Raw genomic sequence first — 25,008 nt, forward strand, 5'->3', positions numbered from 1 at the left:
CACGCCTCTACTACGACACGTGCGCGCCTCTACATCGACCAGTATGTACGTACACATTCGCGATCAGGATGACAACGCTACGTACGCTTCGACCAGGTGGGCCCCGACTGTCAGGCACTTCCCTGCCTGCGAAGATGTAGCTGGTGGGTCCCAGCTGTCAGGGGGGCGAATCGTTTTGGTTTTTTTTGCCCGGACGCACTTCCTTGTGTGCGAAGGTGTAGCTGCTGGGTCCCAGCAGTCAGGGGGACGAATCGTTTTTTTTGCCCGGACGCACTTCTTTGCGTGCGAAGGTGTAGCTGATGGGTCCCAGCAGTCGGGGGGGCGAATCGTTTTTTTTGGACGCACTTCCTTGCGTGCGAAGATGTAGCTGGTGCGTCCCAGCAGTCAGGGGGCGAATCATTTTTTTCCCGGACGCACTTCCTTGCGTGCGAAGATGTAGCTCGTGGGTCCCAGCAGTCAGGGGGCAAATCATTTTTTCGCGAAATAGGGTGGCCCGTTCGGTGGGTCTCCGCTGTCAGGTGGAGGAATAATTATTTTGCGCGTAATAGGGAGGCACTTCCTTGCGGCTGCCGTGGACCCAGCTGTCAGCCTCTCCACGTACAGTCCACGTCCGATGGAAGTCGTTCCTTGACCATGTTGACCACGCCGCGCCGAGAGCACCACGGCGGTGGACGACGGCGAGGCCTAGGAAGGGGATGACGCGGAGCCGGGGAAGACGCGGCAGTGGATGCACACGCGAAGAGGAGTACGAGGGTTCACTGCTTCGGCTACGCTGCCGTCGTCGAAGAATAATAGGGGGTGTGGGTGACTGGAGGGATGGCCTGGCCAGCGGTGGGAGTAGTAGGGGGCGGTACGGCCTCCGCTGCAGCACAGCCGGCCACGGACGGCAGGAGCAAGCGGCACGACCGGCGCTGCTTTGGGCGGCTGGAGCAAGAAGACCAAAGGTTGAAGAAGCACGACGGTCGTCGGATGGACATCATACGGTCACTGCAGCTAGAATCATTTATATTGACTAAGTTGACAAAGCCCTTGGTACATCAACTTAGTAGGCCCACAGGTCAGCTTCCAAAACGGTGTGCCCCAGATGTCAGGGGGAGGAATCATTTTTTGGGCGGGTGAAGCTAGAACATCCGAGATTGAAGAAGAAGCACGGCATCCGTTGGATGGACATCCAACGGCCACTGCTGCAGGAACCGTGTGTTGATTATAACTTGACAAAGCCTTGCATACGCGTCAACTCTGTTTTTTTAAGGGACGCGTCAACTTAGTAAGGCCAGAAGTGTGTGGCAAAGAACTTATAGCCCATTTGAGATTTGTAAGAATGTGTAGCCCATTTTTGAATTCTATTGGAATTTACTACAGCCCATTTACAGTTTGTTAAAAGTACAACCCATTTCAACCAACCGTTCAAAATAGAATTCAATAAAATTTCCCACATTTTGGTAGTATCCGAATATTTTTATCCCGAAATTTCTAGTCAGATTAAATACAATTTAAATATAAATTTATATTACGTAAAAATCCAACGAAACATTGCGCTCGCAATAATTAACGAAATTAAAATTTTCAATATCCAAATATAATATTTTATAAAGTAATCACTGTTTGGTCCTTTTATAGTTACTATCCAGTTTTTATAATTACATCCCATTTATTATTTCTTAAAGCCCATTTTCTTTTGTTAAGCCTAATGCATCCCTCCTAGGAAAGATTTGCAGTCCAGCGGGGCGGAGAATAACAACTTGACCTTGCCTGGGTATTCCTAAAAAAAAGTATAGCCGGGCTAGCCATTTTCAGCTTGAAAAAAATTAATATTTGGGCTGGATATCTGGCCTGGGCTAGACAGGCTACAACCCGCCTAGTTAATACCTGCAGCGATGTTTTCATTGTTGTTCAGAGGAGAAAAATTAATATTTGGGGTAAACATCAAAAAACTCTACAGTGCTCACACCTCAAAAACACAAATACTGCTCGAGCTGCTTGGTCCCAGCTATCGGCCGCTTCTTGTGTAATTCTCTGGTTTATTGACTACTCCCTCCTGTCCGGTTTATAATGCTCAATTCAAAAATCTCACCAATCAAGGTAGATGGCGAGTGGTGGAATACTTTTGTAGTTTGAATTGTTAGGCCTGTGTGTTTGATTGTAACATACTAGCATTATTCCCAGGGTGATCACCTCGTTTGCAGCAGTTTCACATGTACTCCCTCCGGTCCTTTCTAGTCTGCATACAAGTTTTGTCTGCATTCAAAGTATCTCTACTTTGACCAATCTTATACAAAAAGTATGCACTTTCACAATGTGCGAAGTAAAAAAGGAACAGAAGGAGTACACAGAGTTTGAGCAGCTTTTTAGCGTTTCTGTACATTACAATCAAACACGCAGGCCTGACAATTCATAGAGAACATTCAAAACAATCGATGATTATGCATCTCAGCGACTCACATGCCAGAGGCAATATTTACTTCACAACTAAAGAATAAAGAAAAAGTGGATCGACGCTGCTGACAGCAAAGGGAGTCCCGTTCAAAAATATCAAACGCATATCTTGCTAAAATCAATGAGCAAAATTTGACAAGGTTGTCCTATTCCAAAATATCAAATGCCTACTATTGTGGAATGGAAAGGGTTTGCCATCAGTTCGGACATTGACATGGCACCTTGTGCTAAATAAACCACCTGTTCTTTTTGTGCAGTTCCACCAAAATCAACCAAATTCGTGCGTAGCTTGTATGATTTCGCCCTTATATGTTGCAACGCCTTGAACTTATGGGCACCTCCTTTCTTGTGCTGGAAATGAATGATTTGATGTATTCATGAACATTTTGTGCAGTTCCCATTGAAATCAAGCTGAGAACCCCTGTTTGCACAAATACAAAAAAGTGATTAGTATAAAGCAAACTGTACTATGAATTGAAAGTTTCAACAGGCACATACATGGTCCATGTAGAGCACACTTTTAGAAAAATGGAACTCACCAGAAAGAATCCTAGAACAACATTGTACTCGCGCATCATCGTAAAAAAATGGAGATTTGTCAATCCTTCTGAGCTGAAGTTAGTTTGGTCTTGTGGGGAGTAATGTAACCATCCTTCAACTGCTCCTTCTGATGAGAAGATAGACAGGGCTTCTTCATCCTGGCATAATCGGAACTAGTCACTTCACGTACTCCATATTCTTCTTCAGAGGAAGATGATCCTGTTGTGCAAAGACAAGAGGACTACTAAATGCTAGCATCCCTGTTTGCTCGAAAAAAGGAAAGGAAATATTTAAAACAGCACAAATGAAGCACTTCTCAAGGACAATACTACTTTTTCATGACAGTATCTAAATAGTAGCACAACACCAATAGAGATGACAAAGCTCAATCATATGGATGAAATCAGTGGGCGAGTACCAACCTTTGTCAGGAGGCTGATTGTGTAGAGCATACAGATGAAGCACTTCTAAGGAACCATCTGTTGCTATCTACGGGGGTGGCCATGCTTACTATATACTCCTCGATTAGTTTAATGTTTCCAACATCTTCTTGTGCAGTTCCACTAAAACATATGGTATCTTCAAAGAAGATCCCTGTTTGCACAAGTAGAGATAATTACGTATGGCATCAAATCAATGGCAAAACAATTGCTTGTTCCAGCCATAGCAATAAATTAAGATGCAAAACTATATCATTACATGTGTCATCACAGTTCCAGTGCTTCATTACAGCACCGGGAGTTGATTTATGGTTTTCTTCCGCTTGTTCTTCCCCTTCATCACTTGGTTCAATAACAAACAAGCTTCGCCTTCAATGTAAGATTTGGCATGTCAATTAGGGAGCACAAGTATAGTACTAAACTTAATTTTATGATGGAAGTGGCAAAATACAGGCCAGCAGTTGTGAAATATCCTTATCTTACCTCAATGGGATATTACGGTGCACATACAGATTGGAAGTCTTGTCTCCATTTGTGCAGTTCACTAAAATCAAGCAACATTATCGTACAAGTAGCACAACATATGAAAGCACACTGCAGAATCATGTGAAAGAAGGCTAGTACTGACCTCTCATGATGCGGAATTCAAACAACTCACAAGAAGAAGATCTGAACCAAATTTGCCTTAACGGATAGGAAGTAAGATCTCCTCTTGTGCAGTTCCACTAAGATCAAGCAATCAAGCAACGTTGTCGGTGTGACATTTTGGTTGAACTGCACAAAACACTCTTAAAACAAAAGTGTTTTGTGGAGTGCAACAAAAGGTCACAATGGCAACGAGGTGAAGTAGATAACCCTGTTTACACAGAGGTGCAAAGGAAACAATTAGTGGTCAATAACGATGGATGACACAGAAGCCAACAAAAAGAAGCATCTACCTTATCTAAATGGGAAAGAAAGCAAGACAGTAGCATTTCTCAAACGGTGGCATTGATTAATATTAACATAGAGATTATATTAACAATAAAATTCGTTAAACATGTAGTTTGCTTTTAACTGTGGCATTGCATCAATTTTCCAGCGGCATTATTAGAGGGTGTTTGTTTACAGGGACATTTTGGTGTAGGGACTAAAAAAACTCCATGTCAGTCCCATCTAAACCAAACAAGAGGGACTTTTAGGGAGTAAAAGTGGGCATTTGGGACTAAAGAAAGAAGACCCCGAGGGAGTCTTTTTGGGACTTTTTCCAACAGTTGCCCCTGCCACGCATCGCACCTTGTTTCTATTAGTTCATTATTCATTACTAGGGGTAACATGGTCTTTTAGCATGTCATTGAATAACCTCTAGTCCATGTTTAGTCCCTGGAACCAAGCAGGTAGGGACTAGGGAGTTTTTAACCAAACAGGGCCTTAGATTAACAACAGCTAATGAGTTGCACGGGGCAGTGGACGCACCAGCACCATGTGCATCTACCGATGTACTGTGGTCATGCATAGTCTGTTGCAACAAAGAACAAACAACCAAGGAGCATATTTGTGTTGGTCCCAGTTTTGTTTTCTTTAGACACCTTTCCCTATGTGAGCGTAGCAAATCTTGTCCTGCTCAAACTCTACAGCCTTGTCCCTTCCTTTCCTTTTTGAACTAGTACTTTCGCCCTTCCTTTCCTCTTTGAACCACGTCCTAGATTCATGCTATACAACTTTCCCCCTTAATTTCCTCTTTGAACCACATCCTAGATTCATGCTATATACAACTTTTCCCACTACTTTCCCCCACTCCTTTCCTCTTTGAACCACGTCCTAGATTCATGGTATACATGTAGCTAGAGCAATGCATGTGGAGTAAGTAAAATATACCTTAAGGTTCTTGGGGTGTGGTTCGGTGGGCGACGGGACGACGGCGAAGAAGAAGGGGTCGGAGGCCCTCCCGCGCCGCCGCTGGGTGGAAAGTGAACAGCTATGCCGGTAGTGGATTCCCTCCCTCGCCGATGGTGACAGCGTTAAGCCTCCTTCCCTTCCCGGCGGACGGATCCTGCCGGCTCTTTGAGCAGCAGTGAGGGGAGATAGAGGCCAACAAAGTCTTGTTTAGATCTGGAGAGGGCGAGAGAGTGGGAAGAGAGCAACTACAAGCGCTGAGGCTCCAGCGGGAGAGGGCGAGAGAGTGTGAAGAGAGCAACTACAAGCGCTGAGGCTCCAGCGTGTATATATATACTGGAGAGAGAGTATGAAGCGTGCAAACCCTAGAAAACATTTTGACCAGTCAAAGAATCCTCCTGGCAAAAATTATGCTCAAGTGTAGTTATCGAACCCGAGACCTCAAGTTTGATGAGCGAACAGGCTAACCAGCTACACAACCCTCCCGTTATGTTCAACGAGAGGAAAATAACCTTTTATACATTCCTGCATTCGTGTGACAAGCATGTCGTGTTTTTTTGTGTGTGTGTGGGAGTCATTAGGATTTCAATCATAATCGTGTCATGTGGCTTTGGTGGTAAGACTATCCACAGTGGTGCAAAAATAATGCAGCCTTAGTCACCTTACCTCTCTCCACGTAGTACGTTGGGTCCCACCAGTCAGAGGGTGAAACAAACAAATTAATAAGAAAAATTAAAAGCGCTAGCGGTGTATCTTACCTCACACATCTCGCTACTGCTCGGGAACACTGTCCAATTGATCCCTCTGTTCGCTCACGTATTATTTTAAGTGAATCCTTATTATAACATGCACACAAATTTTGGGCACTCGTATTCGACTTGCTACTGTTTGTAAGTATTACTTCTGTAATTAAGTCTCTATATCACTAGTAGAAAAAGGGCCTTTCGTCCCGGTTCATAAGGGCCTTTAGTCCCGATTCTTGAACCGGGACTAATAGGTCATTACTAATGTCGTTGGCCTTTAGTCCCAGTTCTTACACGAACCGGGACAGATGAGCATCCACATGGCCGTTGCGGCCAGCCCAGGCAGGGGGGCTTTTGGTCCCGGTTAGTGACACCAACCGGGACCAATAGGCATCCACGCGTCAGCAACTGGCTGGAGCTGAGGTTTTTGTTTTTTTGAAAGGGCTGGTTGTTAGGGGTTTTGGGGGTTAATTTAGGTTGTTATTAGCTAGCTAATAGAGAGAAGTGTCCTCTCTTATATATCTCCGTGCTTGGTTTACCAATGCTACTGCTATGCCTAACGTTAACATGGCTTAGATTGAAGTGAAGGAAACATGTGGTGCATGTCGAAAGGAATATTAATCCTAACTTGATCAAGTTTGGATTGTACTACTTTCGACATGCACCACATGCATGTTGCCTTCACTTCTATCCAATCCATCTTCATTTCACCCGCTCGCATCATGCATCATCATATATAATAACAAGTTCTACTAATTAATCATCATCATACAACTTCTACTCGTTATTAATAACAAGTCATATGATCATCATCCTCATAGTCATCGAACCAACCCTACTTAATTATTATTAGCACATGATCATCATTATGAGGTATAAATACCCTCTTTAAGGTAAAATAGCATAAAACAATATAGACCCTGACTCTCCCTTATGGAGAATGGAGATAATCCTGTCTCCAATTCCCGCGCTTCGCTTCCTTTTGCTTCCAAGAACCTCCTTACGACTGTCCAGACATTTTTTCCATTCTTCGATTGTCATGTCTCAACTTCTTTTAGAAATCCGGTATGGACAGTTGAGATTCGTAGGACGACCTGGTTGTATGTTCAAAACATCAAGGCGACCGTGCGTATACATCATATGAGGCACACAATCATTCGGGATTATCTGTTGAAAAACATAGTAATAACTTCGTAGTTAGCAATGATGTACTAGTTTTAGAAGTATGCAAAAGATGCACAAATGTCGTAATAGTAAAAAATCTTACCAGGGTATCTCCATGGTAGTTACCGTAGTTCAACACGTGCACTAGTGGCACGTATTGACCATAATATTGAGGAGTTCGATTGTAGATATTGTAATTCTCAAGATCATTACAAAATGCGATCAGATGATTCTTCTACTTATAAGTTAATTCGGAGCCATCAATGTAGTGGGTTTTGTCTACCATCTTCCGCACATTCTTTGAAGAATGAAAATAAGCTGTCAACTATTTTGAAATAAACAATATAAATTACTTAATAACTATGCTTGAGAAGCTCACATAGGGGGAGAATTGGAGGCGTATCAACAAGGACCCAAATGTCCATATTGTCTTGCTCGATTTCATGATCACCAAGATCCATAGTGACAAGCATACCCTCATCAAAACCATACATCTTGCAAAGTGCTTCCCAATTTTTGCAACCAAAATGGGTTACACTCTCAGAATTATACAGCTTTACTTCAAAATCCACACCATGATGGGTCCTTAGGTGAATTTTCTTTGTTTCAATACTTTCATGGTCTTCAAAACCCATCCTCTCCAAGACGTAGCGTCTTGCATAGCATGGGATAAGCTAGTCGAATTGGAAAAGATGAAAAGTACACGTTAAAATAGTTGAAGTCGTGCTTAATTATGAAAAAAAATATTGTCGTCGTTGCATACTGTTTCAACATCGAAGGTCTCCTCGAGCTTAATGCTGAAGCGCCGATCTTCGTCTAGCTCAAGGAACCTGTCGCACATACCTCGGTTGTTGTGGCACCAGTCGCACTCCCCCAGGCGGTTTTCGCCATCCGAGTACGACATTTCCTATGTTCATAATTCAAATATTAAACTTGTACAATTAAATATATGTACTAAAAAACTCTCAGCTCTCATGTGGTGTACATATTCGACCGTCGGTGATGGTAGTTGATACGTCTCCAACGTATCTATAATTTTTGACTGTTCTATGCTATTATATCACCTGTTTTGGATGTCTATGGGCTTTATTTTACACATTTATATCATTTTTGGAACTAACCTACTAACCGGAGGCCCAGCCCGTATTGCTGTTTTTGCCTATTTCAGTATTTCGAAGAAAAGAATATCAAACGGAGTCCAAACGGAATGAAACCTTCGGGAGTGTGATTTTTGGAACGAACGTGATCCAGAGGACTTGGAGTGCAAGCCAAGAAGTAGCCGGGGCGGCCACGAGATAGGAGGGCGTGCCCACCCCTCCTGGGCACGCCCCCTGTCTCATGGGCCCCTCGGGCGGCCACCGATGTACTTCTTCCTCCTATATAAGCCTACATACCCCGAAAACATCCAGGGAGCCACCGAAGAAATATTTCCACCACTGAAACCTTTTGTATCCGCGAGATCCCATCTTGGAGCCGTCGCCGGCGTTCTGCCGGAGGGGGAATCCACCACGGAGGGCTTCTACATCAACACTATAGCCCCTCCAATGAGTTGTGAGTAGTTTACCACAGACCTTCGGGTCCATAGTTATTAGCTAGATGGCTTCTTCTCTCTTTTTGGATCTCAATACAATGTTCTCCTCCTCTCTTGTGGAGATCTATTCGATGTAATCTCTTTTTGCGGTGTGTTTGTCGAGATCTGATGAATTGTGGGTTTATGATCAAGTTTATCTATGAATAATATTTGAATCTTCTCTGAATTCTTTTATGTATGATTGAGTTATCTTTGCAAGTCTCTTTGAATTATCGATTTGGTTTGGCCTACTAGATTGATCTTTCTTGCCATGGGAGAAGTGCTTAGCTTTGGGTTCAATCTTGCGGTGTCCTTACCCAGTGCCATGGGAGAAGTGCTTAGCTTCAGGTTTAAGCTCTGGCTGCGCCGCACCATATACAGCCACCAAAGCTCATCTGAAGCCATAAATTTTCGATCTTACACGAAATTTGACAGCAAAATCATCGTGGACCACGCTGAGCACTTCTAAGGTTTCGCACTTCACTCCAAGTAAGATCCCTCCGGATCGCCCCCTTGGAGGTAGACAGTTGATACGTCCATTTTGCATCATGCTTTTATGTCAATATTTATTGCATTATGGGCTGTTATTACACGTTGTATCTCATTACTTATGGCTATTCTCTCTTATTTTACAAGGTTTACCATGAAGAGGGAGAATGCCGGCAGCTGGAATTCCGGCTGGAAAAGGAGCAAACATTGAAAACCTATTCTGCACAACTCCAAAAGTCCTGAAACTCCATGAAACAACTTTTTGGAATTAATAAGAATTTCTGAGCGAAAGAAATACACCAGGGGGCCCACACCCTGTCTAGGAGACAGGGGGCGCCCCCCTATAGGGCGCGCCCCCTATCTCTTGGGCCCCCTGGTGGGCCTCCGGTGTCCATCTTCTGCTATATCATCGCTTTTACCCTGGAAAAAATCGTGGGCAAGCTTACGGGACGAAACTCCGCCGCCACAAGGCGGAACCTTGGCAGAACCAATCTAGGGCTCTGGCGGAGCTGTTCTGCCGGGGACACTTCCCTCCGGGAGGGGGAAATCATCACCAACGTTATCACCAATGATCCTCTCATCGGGAGGGGGTCAATCTCCATCAACATCTTCACCAGCACCATCTCCTCTCAAACCCTAGTTCATCTCTTGTATCCAATCTTGTATCAAATCCACAAATTGGTACCTGTGGGTTGCTAGTAGTGTTGATTACTCCTTGTAGTTGATACTTATTGGTTTACTTGGTGGAAGATCATATGTTCAGATCCTTAATGCATATTATTACACCTCAGATTATGAACATGAATATGCTTTGTGAGTAGTTACGTTTGTTCCTGAGGACATGGGTGAAGTCTTGCTATTAGTAGTCATGTGAATTTGGTATTCGTTCGATATTTTGATGAGATGTATGTTGTCTTCTCCTCTAGTGGTGTCATGTGAACATCGACTACATGACACTTCACCAATGTTGGGCCTAGAGGAGGGAATAGGGAAGTAATAAGTAGATGATGGGTTGCTAGAGTGACAGAAGCTTAAACCCTAGTTTATGCGTTGCTTCGTTAGAGGCTGATTTGGATCCATATGTTTCATGCTATGGTTAGGTTTACCTTAATACTTTTGTTGTAGTTGCGGATGCTTGCAATAGGGGTTAATCATAAGTGGGATGCTTGTCCAAGTAAGGGCAGTACCCAAGCACCGGTCCACCCACATATCAAATTATCAAAGTACCGAATGCGAATCATATGAGCATGATGAAAACTAGCTTGACGATAATTCCCATGTGTCCTCGGGAGCTCCTTTCTCATTATTAGAAATTGTCCAGGCTTATCCTTTGCTACATAAAGATTGGGCCACCTTTCTGCACTTTATTTACTTTGTTTAGTTGTTACTCATTACTATTTATCTTATCACAAAACTATCTATCACCTACAATTTCAGTGCTTGCAGAAAACCTTACTGAAAACCGCTTATCATTTCTGTCTGCTCCTCGTTGGGTTCGACACTCTTACTTATCGAAAGGACTACGATAGATCCCCTACACTTGTGGGTCATCAAGACTCTTTTCTAGCGCCGTTGCCAGGGAGTGTAGCACTTTTGGTGAGTGCAACTTGGTAAGGACACATTTATATAGTGTGCTAAATTTTCTGTTACTTGTCACTATGGAAACTAATCCTTTGAGGGGCTTGTTTGGGGTATATTCACCCCAACCAGAAGAGCAAAGAGTTGCTCCTCAACCTACTGAACTTTATGAAAATATTTACTTTGATATTCCTTCGGGTATGATAGAGTAACTGCTAGCTAATCCATTTGCAGGAGATGGAACATTGCATCCCGATTTACACCGTATCTTTGTGGATGAAGTTTGTGCATTATTTAAGCTTGCAGGTATTCCCGATGATGTTGTCAAAAGGAAGGTCTTCCCTTTATCTTTGAAGGGAGATGCATCGACATGGTATAGGCTATGTGATGATACGAGATCTTGGAATTATAAGCGATTGAAGTTGGAATTTCACCAGAAGTTCTATCATATGCATCTTGTTAATCGTGATCGTAATTACATATGTAATTCCTGGCCTCGCGAAGGAGAAAGCATCGCTCAAGATTGGGGGAGGCTTAAGTCAATGTTATATTCATGCCCCAATCATGAGCTCTCTCGGGAAATGATTATTCAGAACTTTTATGCTCAGCTTTCTCTTGATAATCACAACCTGCTCGATACTTCCTGTGCTGGTTCCTATATGCTGAAGAATATTGATTTCAAATGGGACTTATTGGAAAGAATTAAATGCAACTCTGAAGATTGGGGTTCTGACGATGGTAAGGAGTCAGGTATGACACCTAAGTTCGATTGTGTTAAATCTTTTATGGATACCGATGTTTTTCGTGGATTTAGCGCTAAATATGGACTTGATTCTAACATAGTAGCTTCTTTCTGTGAATCTTTTGCTACTCACGTTGATCTCCCTAAAGAGAAGTGGTTTAAACATAATCCTCCTGTTGAAGTGAAAGTAGTTGCACCTATTACAGTCGAAGAAAAGACTATTACCTATAGTGATCCTATTGTTCCTACTTCTTATGTTGAAAAACCTCCTTTTCCTGTTAGGATAAAGGATCATGCTAAAGCTTCGACTGTTGTTCGTAAGAGTAATACTAGGACTTATACACCTCCTGAGCAAATTAATGTTGAACCTAGTATTTCTTTTGTTAAAGATCTCTTGGATGATAATTTAGATGGGCATGTTATTTATTTCTGTGATGAAGCTGCTAATATTGCAAAACCAGACGCTAAGACACATAGGCCCGTTGTAGGCATGCCTGTTATTTCTGTTAAAATAGGAGATCATTGTTATCATGGCTTATGTGATATGGGTGCTAGTGCTAGTGCAATACCCTATGACTTATATAAAGAAATTATGCATGACATTGCACCCGTTGAATTGGAAGATATTGATGTTACTATTAAGCTTGCTAATAGGGATACCATTAAACCTGTTGGGATTGTTAGAGATGTTGAAGTTTTGTTTGGGAAGGCTAAATACCCTGCTGATTTCCTTGTTCTTGGTTCACCACAAGATGATTTTTGTCCCATTATTTTTGGTAGACCCTTCTTGAACACTGTTAAAGCTACGATTGATTGCAAAAAGGATGTTGTTACGATTGGCCTAGATGATATGCCTCATGAGTTTAATTTTGCTAAATTTCGTAGACAACCCCGTGATAAAGAATTATCTAGTAAAGGTGAAATAATTGGTCTTGCTTCTATTTCCGTGCCTCCTACTGATCCGTTAGAACAATATTTGCTAGACCATGAAAATGATATGTTTATGAAAGAAAGAAGGGAAATATATGAAGTGTTCCTTAAACAGGAACCTATGCTGAAACATAACCTTCCCGTTGAAATTCTTGGGGATCCCCCTCCACCCAAGGGTGATCCCGTGTTTGAACTCAAACCTTTACCTGACAATCTTAAGTATGCTTATCTTGATGAAAAAGAAATATATCCTGTTATTATTAGTGCTAACCTTTCAGAGAAAGAAGAAGAAATATTGTTGAAAACTCTGAAGAAGCACGGAGCAGCTGTTGGATATACTCTGGATGATCTTAAGGGCGTAAGTCCCACGTTATGTCAACACAAAATTACATTGGAGGCCGATGCCAAACCAGTTAGAGATCCTCAAAGACGATTAAATCCCAAGATGAAGGAAGTAGTAAGAAAGGAGATATTAAAGCTCCTTGAGGCAGGTATTATTTATCCCGTTGCTGATAGTGAATGGGTAAGCCCTGTCCATTGTGTTCCTAAAAAGCGAGGTATTACCGTTGTTCCTAATGATAAAGATGAATTGGTTCCGCAAAGAATTATTATAGGTTATAGGATGGTAATTTATTTCCGTAAGTTAAATAAAGCTACTAAAAAAGATCATTACCCTTACCTTTTATTGATCAAATGCTAGAAAGACTATCCAAACAAACGCATTTCTTCTTTCTAGATGGTTATTCTGGTTTCTCTCAGATACCTGTGTCAGCGAAGGATCAATCTAAAACTACTTTTACTTGCCCTTTTGGTACTTTTGCTTATAGACGTATGCCTTTTGGTTTATGTAATGCACCTGCTACATTTCAAAGATGTATGATGGCTATATTCTCTGATTTTTGTGAAAAGATTTGTGAGGTATTCATGGATGACTTCTCCGTCTATGGATCCTCTTTTGATGATTGTTTGGGCAACCTTGATCAAGTTTTGCAGAGATGCGAAGACACTAGTCTCGTCCTGAATTGGGAAAAGTGTCACTTTATGGTTAATGAAGGCATTGTCTTGGGGCACAAGATCTCCGAGAGAGGTATTGAAGTTGACAAAGCCAAAGTTGACACTATTGAAAAGATGCCATGTCCCAAGGACATAAAAGGTATAAGAAGTTTCCTTGGTCACGTCGGTTTTTATAGGAGGTTCATTAAGGACTTTTCTAAAATCTCTAGGCCTCTAACAAATTTATTGCAAAAAGATATTCCTTTTGTTTTTGATGATGATTGTGTAGAAGCATTTGAAACACTTAAGAAAGCTTTGATCACTGCACCTATTGTCCAGCCACCTGATTGGAATTTACCTTTTGAAATTATGTGTGATGCTAGTGATTATGATGTAGGTGCTGTTCTAGGGCAAAGAGTCGATAAGAAATTGAATGTTATCCAGTATGCTAGTAAGACTCTTGATACTGCCCAGAGAAATTATGCTACTACTGAAAAAGAGTTCTTAGCAGTTGTGTTTGCATGTGATAAGTTTAGACCTTATATTGTTGATTCCAAAGTTACTATTCACACTGATCATGCTGCTATTAAATATCTTATGGAAAAGAAAGATGCTAAGCCTAATTAGATGGGTCCTCTTGCTCCAAGAATTTGATTTGCATATTATTGATGGAAAGGGAGCTGAGAACCCCGTTGCAGATAACTTGTCTAGGTTAGAGAATGTTCTTGATGACCCACTGCCTATTAATGATAGCTTTCCTCGTGAACAATTAGCGGTCGTCAATGCTTCTCGTACTGCTCCTTGGTATGCTGATTATGCTAATTACATTGTTGCTAAATTTATACCGCCTAGTTTCACATACCAGCAAAAGAAAAAGTTCTTTTATGATTTAAGACATTACTTCTGGGATGACCCACACCTTTATAAAGAAGGAGTAGATGGTGTTATTAGACGTTGTGTGCCTGAGCATGAACAGGAACAGATCCTACATAAGTGTCACTCTAAATTCTATGGAGGACACCACGCTGGAGATAGAACTGCACACAAGGTACTACAATCTGGTTTTTATTGGCCTACTCTCTTCAAAGATGCTCATAAGTTTGTCGTATCTTGTGATGAATGCCAAAGAGTAGGTAACATTAGTAGACGTCAAGAAATGCCTATGAATTATTCTCTTGTTATTGAACCATTTGATGTTTGGGGCTTTGATTATATGGGACCTTTTCCTGCCTCTAATGGTTATACACATATTTTATTTGATGTTGATTACGTTACTAAGTGGGTAGAAGCTATTCCAACTAGTAGTGCTGATCATAACACTTCTATTAAAATGCTTAAAGAGGTTATTTTTCCGAGGTTCGGAGTCCCTAGATATCTTATGACTGATGGTGGTTCACATTTTATTCATGGTGCTTTCCGTAAGATGCTTGCTAAGTATGATGTCAATCATAGAATCGCATATCCTTATCATCCGCAGTCTAGTGGTCAAGTAGAGTTGAGCAATATAGAGCTCAAATTAATTTTGCAAAAGACTGTGAATAGATCTAGAAAAAATTGGTCCAAAAAACTTGATGATGCATTATGGGCCTATAGAACTGCATACAAAAATCCTATGGGTATGTCTCCATATAAGATGGTTTATGGAAAAGCGTGTCATTTGCCTCTTGAACTTGAACATAAGGCATATTGGGCTATTAAAGAGCTCAACTATGACTTCAAACTTGCCGGTGAGAAGAGGTTGTTTGATATTAGCACCCTTGATGAATGGAGAACTCAAGCCTATGAGAATGCCAAGCTATTCGAAGAAAAAGTCAAACGCTGGCATGATAAGAGAATACAAAAGCGTGAGTTTAACGTAGGAGACTATGTATTATTATTCAACTCTCGCTTAATATTTTTTGCAGGAAAACTTCTCTCAAAATGGGAAGGCCCCTACGTTATCGAGGAGGTCTATCGTTCTGGTGCCATAAAAATCAATAACTTCGAAGGCACAAGTCCAAGGGTGGTAAACGGTCAAAGAATTAAACATTACATTTCAGGTAATCCTATTAATGTTGAAACTAATATTATTGAAACCGTAACCCCGGAGGAATACATAAGGGACACTTTCCAGAACGTTCCTGACTCCGAAAAAGAATAGGTATGTGGTACGGTAAGTAAACTGACTCAAAAACAACTCCAATGGCAATTTTTATTAGTTTTGGATTATTTAAGAATTTTAGGAAGAAAGAATTAGTCCGAAAGGGACACGAGGCTCCCATGGGAGTGGAGGGCGCCCCCCCTATTACTGGGCGCGCCCCCTGTCTCGTGGGCACCTCGTGTGCCCCCCGGACTCCGTTTTCTTGCTCGTTACGTATTTTGGTCGGTAAAGATTCATTATATATACTCCCGGAGGTTTTGACCACCGTATCATGCAAATATCCTCTGTTTTCGTTGCGAGCTGTTTCTGTTTCAGATTTAGAGCATCATGACATCTCCAAGTGCTCCCAAGGACAAGTTTTTCGAGAGGGTTATCAACCCCTATCTCGCGGAGGTGCTACAACACCCTCAAACCACTGAGATGCGTGAGGGGGTGCTGCACATCCGCGATGTGGAGGCACCAAGGCGTACTGGGAGTGTGGAGACAAAGCTCGAAGACGTGGAGTAGCAAGTTTTCAAGTGTCAAGGGATGGTGGAGCGTGGACTCAACGCCAACCAAATGATGATCATGGAGTTCACCAATAACCACAAGCTGGATGCCAAAGTCATTGGGGAGACCATCTTCAAGCTTCAAGAGAAAATCGAGCACCTCCAAGCCCAGATCTATGACCTGCAAAACCAGAACTGTGAGTATGAATATAGATTCAAAAGGATGAGTTTGGCTGCAGATTTAAGGATCCCGGAGACTCGATCATCCTTCTATGATGGAGTGCCTATGCCTTGGAAGACGGACGACAATCCTACATCATCAACAACTCCTACTTCACCACCTCCGAGGAAATAATCACAATGGGTATGGGCACTCCCCTTGGCAACTGCCAAGCTTGGGGAGGTGCCCCGGTATCGTATCACCATCACACTCCTATCTTTACCGTTTTATTTAGTTCGATCCCTTTAGTAGTCTCTTGATCTAGTAGATTGAAGTTTTGATATTAAGTAGTTTTGAGTTTTGCTTAGTGATCTCTTTTTGTAATCGAGTCTGTGAGCTATCTATAATAAAGATTAGTGTTGAGTCAAGGGCTTTGCTTTGTTGCTATGATCTTGAGAAAAATAGAAAGAATAAAAAGAATAAAAGAGTTCATATTGACCTTATGGATAGTAATAACTCACACATAGAAAGTATAAGGCATAAAGGTTGTTGAGAGTTGATGAACGTAGTTTTGGTCATCGTTGCAATTAATAGGAAGTAATAAGGGAAGAGAGGTTCACATATAAATACACTATCTCGGACATCTTTTATGATTGTGAGCACTCATTAAGTATGACATGCTAAAAGAGTTGACGTTGGACAAGGAAGACAACGTAATGGTTTATGTTTTCTCGCATCTCAATTAAAGTATATTGTTATTGACCTTCCAAACATGTTGAGCTTGCCTTTCCCCCTCATGCTAGCCAAATTCCCAGCACCAAGTAGAGATACTACTTGTGCTGCCAAATATCCTTAAACCCAGTTTTTCCATGAGAGTCCACCATACCTACCTATGGATTGAGTAAGATCCTTCGAGTAAGTTGTCATCAGTGCAAGCAATAAAAATTGCTTCCTAAATATGCATGACTTATTAGTGCGGAGAAAATAAGCTTTATACGATCTTGTTATGGAAGCAATAAAAGCGACAGACTGCATAATAAAGGTCCATACACAAGTGACATATAAAGTGACGTTCTTTCGTACTAAGATTTTGTGTATCCAACCCTAAAAGCGCATGACAACCTCTGCTTCCCTCTGCGAAGGGCCTATCTTTTACTTCATGTTCTTACTTTATGCTTTTATTTTGTGCTTGAGTCAAGGTGATCTTCACCTTTCCCTTTTTCATTTTATCCTTTGGAAAGGTCCTTGTGTTTGGAAGGTTGTGATATATATATATATATATATATATATATATATATATATATATATATATATATATATATATATATATATATATATATCCAATTGGATGTTCGTTCGCATGGGCTATTATTGTTGACATCACCTAAAGGTGAATATGTTGGGAGGCAGCACAATAAGCCCATGTCTTTCTCAGTGTCCGTCTGAAACTCCATAACCACAAGTATTGCGTGAGTGTTAGCAATTATAGAAGACTACAAGGTAGTTGAGTATGTGAACTTGCTGAAAAGCTCTATTGTTGACTCTTTCTGATGTTATGATAAATTGCGATTGCTTCAATGACTGAGATTATAGGTTGTTAGTTCTTAATGAAGTTTGTGAACCATACTTGATATTGTGAATTGATTGTTACTTGAGCATAAGAAATTATATAATGGAATCTATATATGTTGCTGTTATAAGAATGATCATGACGCCCTCATGTCCGTATTTTATTTTTATCGACACCTCTATCTCTAAACATGTGGACATATTTTCGATTTTGGCTTCCGCTTGAGGACAAGCGAGGTCTAAGCTTGGGGGAGTTGATACGTCCATTTTGCATCATGCTTTTATGTCAATATTTATTGCATTATGGGCTGTTATTACACGTTATATATCATTACTTATGGCTATTCTCTCTTATTTTACAAGGTTTACCATGAAGAGGGGGAATGCCGGCAGCTGGAATTCTGGCTGGAAAAGGAGAAAACGTTGGAAACCTATTCTGCACAACTCCAAAAGTCCTGAAACTCCACGAAACAACCTTTTGGAATTAATAATAATTTCTGAGCGAAAGAAATACACCAGGGGGCCCACACCCTGTTCAGGAGACAGGGGGCGCCCCCCCTATAGCCCCCCCTATAGGGCGCCCCTCCCCCCCTATAGGGCGCGCCCCTATCTCCTGGGCCCCCTGGTGGGCCTCCGGTGTCCATCTTCTGCTATATCATCGCTTTTACCTTGGAAAAAATATTGGGCAAGCTTACGGGACGAAACTACGCCGCCACGAGGCGGAACCTTGGCGAAACCAATCTAAGGCTCTGGCGGAGCTGTTCTGTCGGGGACACTTCCCTCAGGGAGGGGGAAATCATCACCAATGTCATCACCAATGATCCTATCATCCGGAGGGGGTCAATCTCCATCAACATCTTCACCAGCACCATCTCTTCTCAAACCCTAGTTCATCTCTTGTATCCAATCTTGTATCAAAACCACAAATTGGTACCTGTGAGTTGCTAGTAGTGTTGATTACTCCTTGTAGTTGATATTTATTGGTTTACTTGGTGGAAGATCATATGTTCAGATCCTTAATGCATATTATTACACCTCTGATTATGAACATGAATATGCTTTGTGAGTAGTTACGTTTGTTACTGAGGACATGGGTGAAGTCTTGCTATTAGTAGTCATGTGAATTTGGTATTCGTTCGATATTTTGATGAGATGTATGTTGTCTTCTCCTCTAGTGGTGTCATGTGAACGTCGACTACATGACACTTCACCATTAATGGGCCTAGAGGAGGGCATAGGGAAGTAATAAGTAGATGATGGGTTGCTAGAGTGACAGAAGCTTAAACCCTAGTTTATGTGTTGCTTCGTTAGGGGCTGATTTGGATCCATATGTTTGATGCTATGGTTAGGTTTACCTTAATACTTTTGTTGTAGTTGCGGATGCTTGCAATAGGGGTTAATCATAAGTGGGATGCTTGTCCAAGTAAAGGCAGTATCCAAGCACCGGTCCACCCACATATCAAATTATCAAAGTACCGAATGCGAATCATATGAGCGTGATGAAAACTAGCTTGACGATAATTCCCATGTGTCCTCGGGAGCTCCTTTCTCATTATTAGAAATTGTCCAGGCTTATCCTTTGCTACATAAAGGATTGGGCCACCTTGCTGCACTTTATTTACTTTGTTTACTTGTTACTCGTTACTATTTATCTTATCACAAAACTATCTATCGCCTACAATTTCAGTGCTTGCAGAAAACCTTACTGAAAACCGCTTATCATTTCCTTCTTCTCCTCGTTGGTTTCGACACTCTTACTTATCGAAAGGACTATGATAGACCCCCTATACTTGTGGGTCATCGACAGTGCCAATCAAAATCAACCCCTCCTGAAATGTTATTGAGCAACTGCGGGGTGATGTTGTCTCTACCCGTCTCAGGTAGGGCCATAAAATCCAATTTTTGTTCTACAGAGTACTCACCAAGGAATCTCCTTTTAGCCTAGTCCGTTAAACCTCTGCTATTCCAGAATATTCCTTGCACATTTCATCGTGGAATTTTTTCTTTTGTTTAGCTCTTGCACTCCTACATACCGCTGATGTAGGATAAACCTTCCTCTTCCAGGTTCTTTTTGGTTTATCCTTCATCTCCTCAACATTTTGAGGATCAATTTCAAGAGTAGTATCTGGCAGCAAAGGGGCCACATACCCCTCTGGCACCATATCTACCTCCTCTACTTCTAAGCCCTCCGTGGGGGACCAAATCCTCACGGAGACTCTGAAGCATTGTTACTCCAAGATCATTTATATCTTTTTCATTCATAGGTTTTACCGCCGCTAAATTTTGAATTAAATCTATAGCTCTGCCCGTCTCTAGGTCTATAAGATCATTAATGGATTTTGCAGTTTCTATATCATTACTACCAAGAGAAATCCCTTAGTTGTTGGCTTTATCAATAATTTCATCCTCAGAAACTGCAGAATGGAACAACTTTTATTAACCGACATACCTGTCTGAGCTTCGATGTCCCGAAGCTTGGCGGCCCTCATACGCGCCTCATATGTATGTCATCTGCGTCCGGTTGGGCCTGGATCCGGTGACTAATACGCCTGTCACCGGACATAGGATCCGCAATACCTCCAAAAGCGATCACATCCTCCAGAGTAACTCCGGCCGAGCTGTGGCCGCCTGCCGTATGCCCGACCGAGGACAAAGCGGTAGGAGATGGGACCGATGCGGCGTTGATTGGGACAACAGACACACTGATCGGATGGTCCTCATCACCAACCAGCAGGGACACCACCTGTGTCAAGCTGGTCGGTCGAGGCGACTAAAGGTGCGGAGTGGGTCGGGGCAAACCCGACAGGTCAGCTACAGCGTCACCCTCCAATGCAGGAGGAGTAGGCACTACCATAGTCGGTACCTCATGAGCAGCTTGCCGCTCACACGACATCATCTGCACTGGACCCTCAACCACCACCTGCCTGTGATGCTCCTCAATCATCTCCAAGGGAAGACCATCGACCGAGTCCTCCATCTCCACACGGTCACTCCATAAGCGACTCGGCGCGGACATCGTCTGAAACGAACCAAACCGGAGAGAAGCCGCCCGAGTGGAGAAGGAGGCCGACCCCTTCTCAGTGCTCGACTCAGCTGACGGTGTGGACTTTTCGGCCGGTTTCTCCTTCCTACCATGGTCCTCGGGATTACCATACATTCCCTGTCCACCGCTACCAGCTCCACCATCAGTCATATCAACATCTGTGACTCTAGTGTTATTATCTGCCTAAGAAGCCTCCTCAACCATAATATCAAGATCATAAGACACACCATCATAAGTCCATGGTACATAATCTGGAATATACTGCGCACCCACCACACTGACAAGCAGCCTAGCAGCTCCATGCAGATGAGTAAAAGGCATATCTACCTTCTCTATTTTCCCTAACAGAGATCCGAGACTGGAGACAATAAGAAAATCATTAAGCAAAGTCTTCGGAACCCCTGAGATTTTACCCATACCTTTTCCATCGGTATCCCCATCGGCTCAGGTTTTCTGCACTCGTCAAACTCAAAAATACACTTACTCCCGGGCACCTTACTGAGGCCACACTTAAGCAAGTGGTTAAGATCCGCTCTCCTAGGGAACTCCACTCTATAAATCCGATCCTCCAACCAAACAGGAGACCAGTGAAAAGACTCAGAAACCAGCCGTCTGAGCTGCTGACACACCTGTTCCTCTGTCAATGTCCCCTGAGTAACCTTGACCAAACCAAATTTCGAGCTCTCCGACGTAGGGGTCGCCGAGATCATACGAGGAGTCTCGAAGAACATGAGCTTGTTGTTGCAAACACCATAAATATTCACCACAGGTGTGGGTATCAACAGCAGTGGACAGTCGCCAGATGAGTGTCCAGGCTTCAGACATATATCGCATAGAACTGCCTTGCAGTCAACCACAAAGTGACCTGACACCCCACAACGATAGCATGTCATCTTTTCTTTCTTGCAAGCCGTCATTATTAGCCCTCACAATATCTGCTTTGTCACTGCCTTTGTCCCTCATCCCATCTTTGTCATCGGAAGGCGTCGGGGCCGGAACGGACACCACCGCCAACGCCGAAACCGCAGCCATTGCAGCAACATCCAAAGTTGTCGTGGAAGTAAAGGCAGTGGTCGCGGCTGCCTTCGCCACCCCACCGTCGGACTTTGCCGGTTTGATTGTCGGCTGCTTAGGGTAGACCTTGGGGATGTATGGGCGATGTGGAGGGGGGTTTCGGCCTCCCCCTCCCCGGCCACCCCGCTGACGATAGTGAGGTCTTGAAGCACCCTCAAAGAATTCGCGGGCGGGAGGATTGAAATTATGCTGCCACTGATTGTTGCCAAAACCTATTCCTTCCCCATCATTCCATTGGTTCCATCCATTGTGATAGCCCTGATAGTCACCGTCATAGCCATGTCCATTAGCAAAGCCGCCTCGACCATTGTTAAAGCCACCACGTCCCTGCCTGGGGTCGCCGCGGCCGCCGCCTCCGGAACCAGACCTGAAGTCATCCCGACCTGCGCCGCCTTGCGCCCCGCAGCCACCGATGTGACCCGCGTGTGGAGTTGCACGGGCCTGCCTGACCTCAACGGCCCCGCGCCCAGCCCCATCACCGCCTAGCTGAGCAGCCGGCGGCTGCGGCGGCCACTGCGAAGGAGCCCGGGGGGGCATCTCCCCGACCAGCCATGGCCGCCGGCGGGATGCGGCGAGCTCTGCCAGACAAAGGAGGGAAACCCGCCGATGGCCACCGCCGAACCCTAGCCTCGCCCTTGACAGAAGGAAAATGTCGAACGACAGCGCTGTCGCTCGAAGAAACCAACCCGATATCATTGATCGCGTCAGACCGAGCCGTATACCCGTCTGATCCCAGCCCATCGCTAGGTCCGTCGCACTGGGTCATACACCCAGCTGCCACCGGCCAACTCGCCGAAGTAGGCCCATCTGCGCCCAACAGGAATTTCAAACGAGCCGCCCTGGCTGATCTGATCCCGTTCGCCGCATTGTTCGGCGAGCACGCCGTCGGCGGCATCAACTTCCGGCTGGCAGCCGCCCGGCGCCCTTTCTTCTTCCCGACGACCAAGGTCCACGATTCAAGACAAATCATGTCAAGCAGGGTAAATTTGGGCATACATACCTTGGGGATGGGACCTTTCCAAGGCCGGATTGCTGTCGCCGCCGTCCTCCGATGGACGACTCGCCGGACCACTTCCATCTTCTCGTCGGAGCGCAGCCCCATCCTCGCCGGATCGTCAGGAGGAACCACCGCATCGACGAGCTCCGCTACGTACTCCTCCTCATACCCGGGAGCGAAGGCCTCGCAGATCACGTCGGACGGGGTAGGCGAGTATGCCACAGGCGAACCGCCAGGGCTAACCCCGTCCTCGTCGTCTTCTCCGTCCGCTAGCGCCCAGAAACGTCCTCCAATTCGCCGACGATCGACGGGGATAGAGGCACGTGAGGCCGTCGCCATCCTCCGTCCGCCTTCGGGGTTTGGTTTCTCGTCCCACTCTCAGTGCGGCCCTAAAATTGGGTGAGAATTTCACTTCCCCGGCCTCTGCCAAAAAAAAAATCTGCCAAAAAAAAGAATGTCTATTATATAAAAAAGAATGTCTGTGATGTTTTCAACTGATAGTGCATAGAAAGGAGTAAGCAAGTAGGAATACGTTCTCAGATTTATATTAATTCAGCCACTTCAACAAAAATAAGTCGAGACTTACATTCTGCCAACAAGAAACATCTTGTTAACAGATGAGTAATTATCATTTTTGTTTGCATTTTATGTATACCATCAGACTTTTAAAAGCACATAATACTAATTATGCACTACTCCCTCTGTTTGGATTTACTCGTCCAAGAAATGAATGCATCTAGATGTATTTTAGTTGTATAGATACATTCATTTTAATCCATTTTTTTGACGAGTAATTCCGAACGAAGGGAGTACTTATTATGCACTTTGCATCATGTGTATGAATGCTGATCCAACTTAAGATTATCTTCATGTGCACTAAAGTATCTGATTGTTCGTCCCCACTATAATGTTATTGCATAACCTGAGCCCACATCACAAACTCATGCTGTGATATCTGTTGACTATATGCTGGAACTAAATCTGTTGGGAATTGCAACAGGTGCACCTTCAAAGATCATCTTCAAAAGCACGAGCAGAACCAAGAGAGTACAGACCACAACACCGACGAGAACCTTCTAGTAGCCCAAACTCTCGCATCGAAAGTCCTCAGCAATGCCAATGTTCACCTAGTGTCGATGGATATGCCGGTGACCTTCAGCATCGACGACGCCTCCGGCCTGTGCTGGCGATTCAGCAGCGAGATCCTGAGCACTTCAAACCCCTGCCTGATCACTATCGTGGCGGACGGGCATACCTCGGTACCACTGGATCTCACTGTCAAGGTGAACTCCGAAGACACGGCGTTCGGCCTGAACCTCCTGAACAGAGTCGTTGCCGTCATAGAGTGAAGGGGCACTTTTGATTTCTGCAAGTTTGGTTCAAATGCTACTTTTGTGGATACTGTAAATCATTGTACATTATCGTGAATGACGAGGGCTTAGAGTAACCTGACAGATTGCTGTACATCTTCTTTTCTCATTGTTAGATTTGATTTTTTTTTGGGTAAACTGGTGGCAAGGTTTGCTGTTGTTACAAAGTGCACGGCAGAATCCGCGATAGCACGCGTCACGGCGTGCTGCTGGATGGTAATGTTGATGATGACACTGTAAGTAATGGCATGAGATTTATGTGGGACCAATAAATTCCAGGGTTTTAACTACGGTACAATTTTTTGGATTATGACATTGTACAGTTGATAAATCCAGTTGTATATACAGCAGGGATTAATGGCTACATCTCAGACAAACACAGTAAAAGCAGAGCTTGGCACACAATGATTTTCCTTCCAGGAAACTAGTAAAGAGAAGAAAGTAACTGCTAGAACAAATAAGCATGTCAAAAACCAGGTAGTATCCAAGCTAACGATATAGGCCTCACTAAGCAGCGCCGGCCATGGCCTCCCCAACCCCAAGCAGCGGCGCCGAGTTCTTGGACCGTCGCCGGAGAGGCTCCCTGCTCAAATTCTTGGACCGTCGGCGCTGGCAGAGGCTTCATGACGTCTTCCATGGGCGGAGGCTCTTGCTGCTCGAACAGTTC

General features: G+C 43.6%; 1 protein-coding gene across 1 annotated transcript in view; it reads left to right on the forward strand.

The window, feature by feature from the left end:
- The window catches only part of LOC123068109 (AP3-complex subunit beta-A-like), a 47,474-nt gene extending 23,154 nt beyond the window's left edge, over positions 1-24,320 (forward strand). The window contains exon 4 of the mRNA XM_044490596.1: positions 23,972-24,320. Coding sequence (XP_044346531.1) covers positions 23,972-24,320 — 349 coding nt within the window. The remainder of the gene's footprint in view (positions 1-23,971) is intronic.
- Positions 24,321-25,008: the final 688 nt, after the last annotated feature.

The sequence above is a fragment of the Triticum aestivum genome, chromosome 3B (assembly GCF_018294505.1).
Source record: "Triticum aestivum cultivar Chinese Spring chromosome 3B, IWGSC CS RefSeq v2.1, whole genome shotgun sequence".
Lineage (NCBI taxonomy): Eukaryota > Viridiplantae > Streptophyta > Magnoliopsida > Poales > Poaceae > Triticum > Triticum aestivum.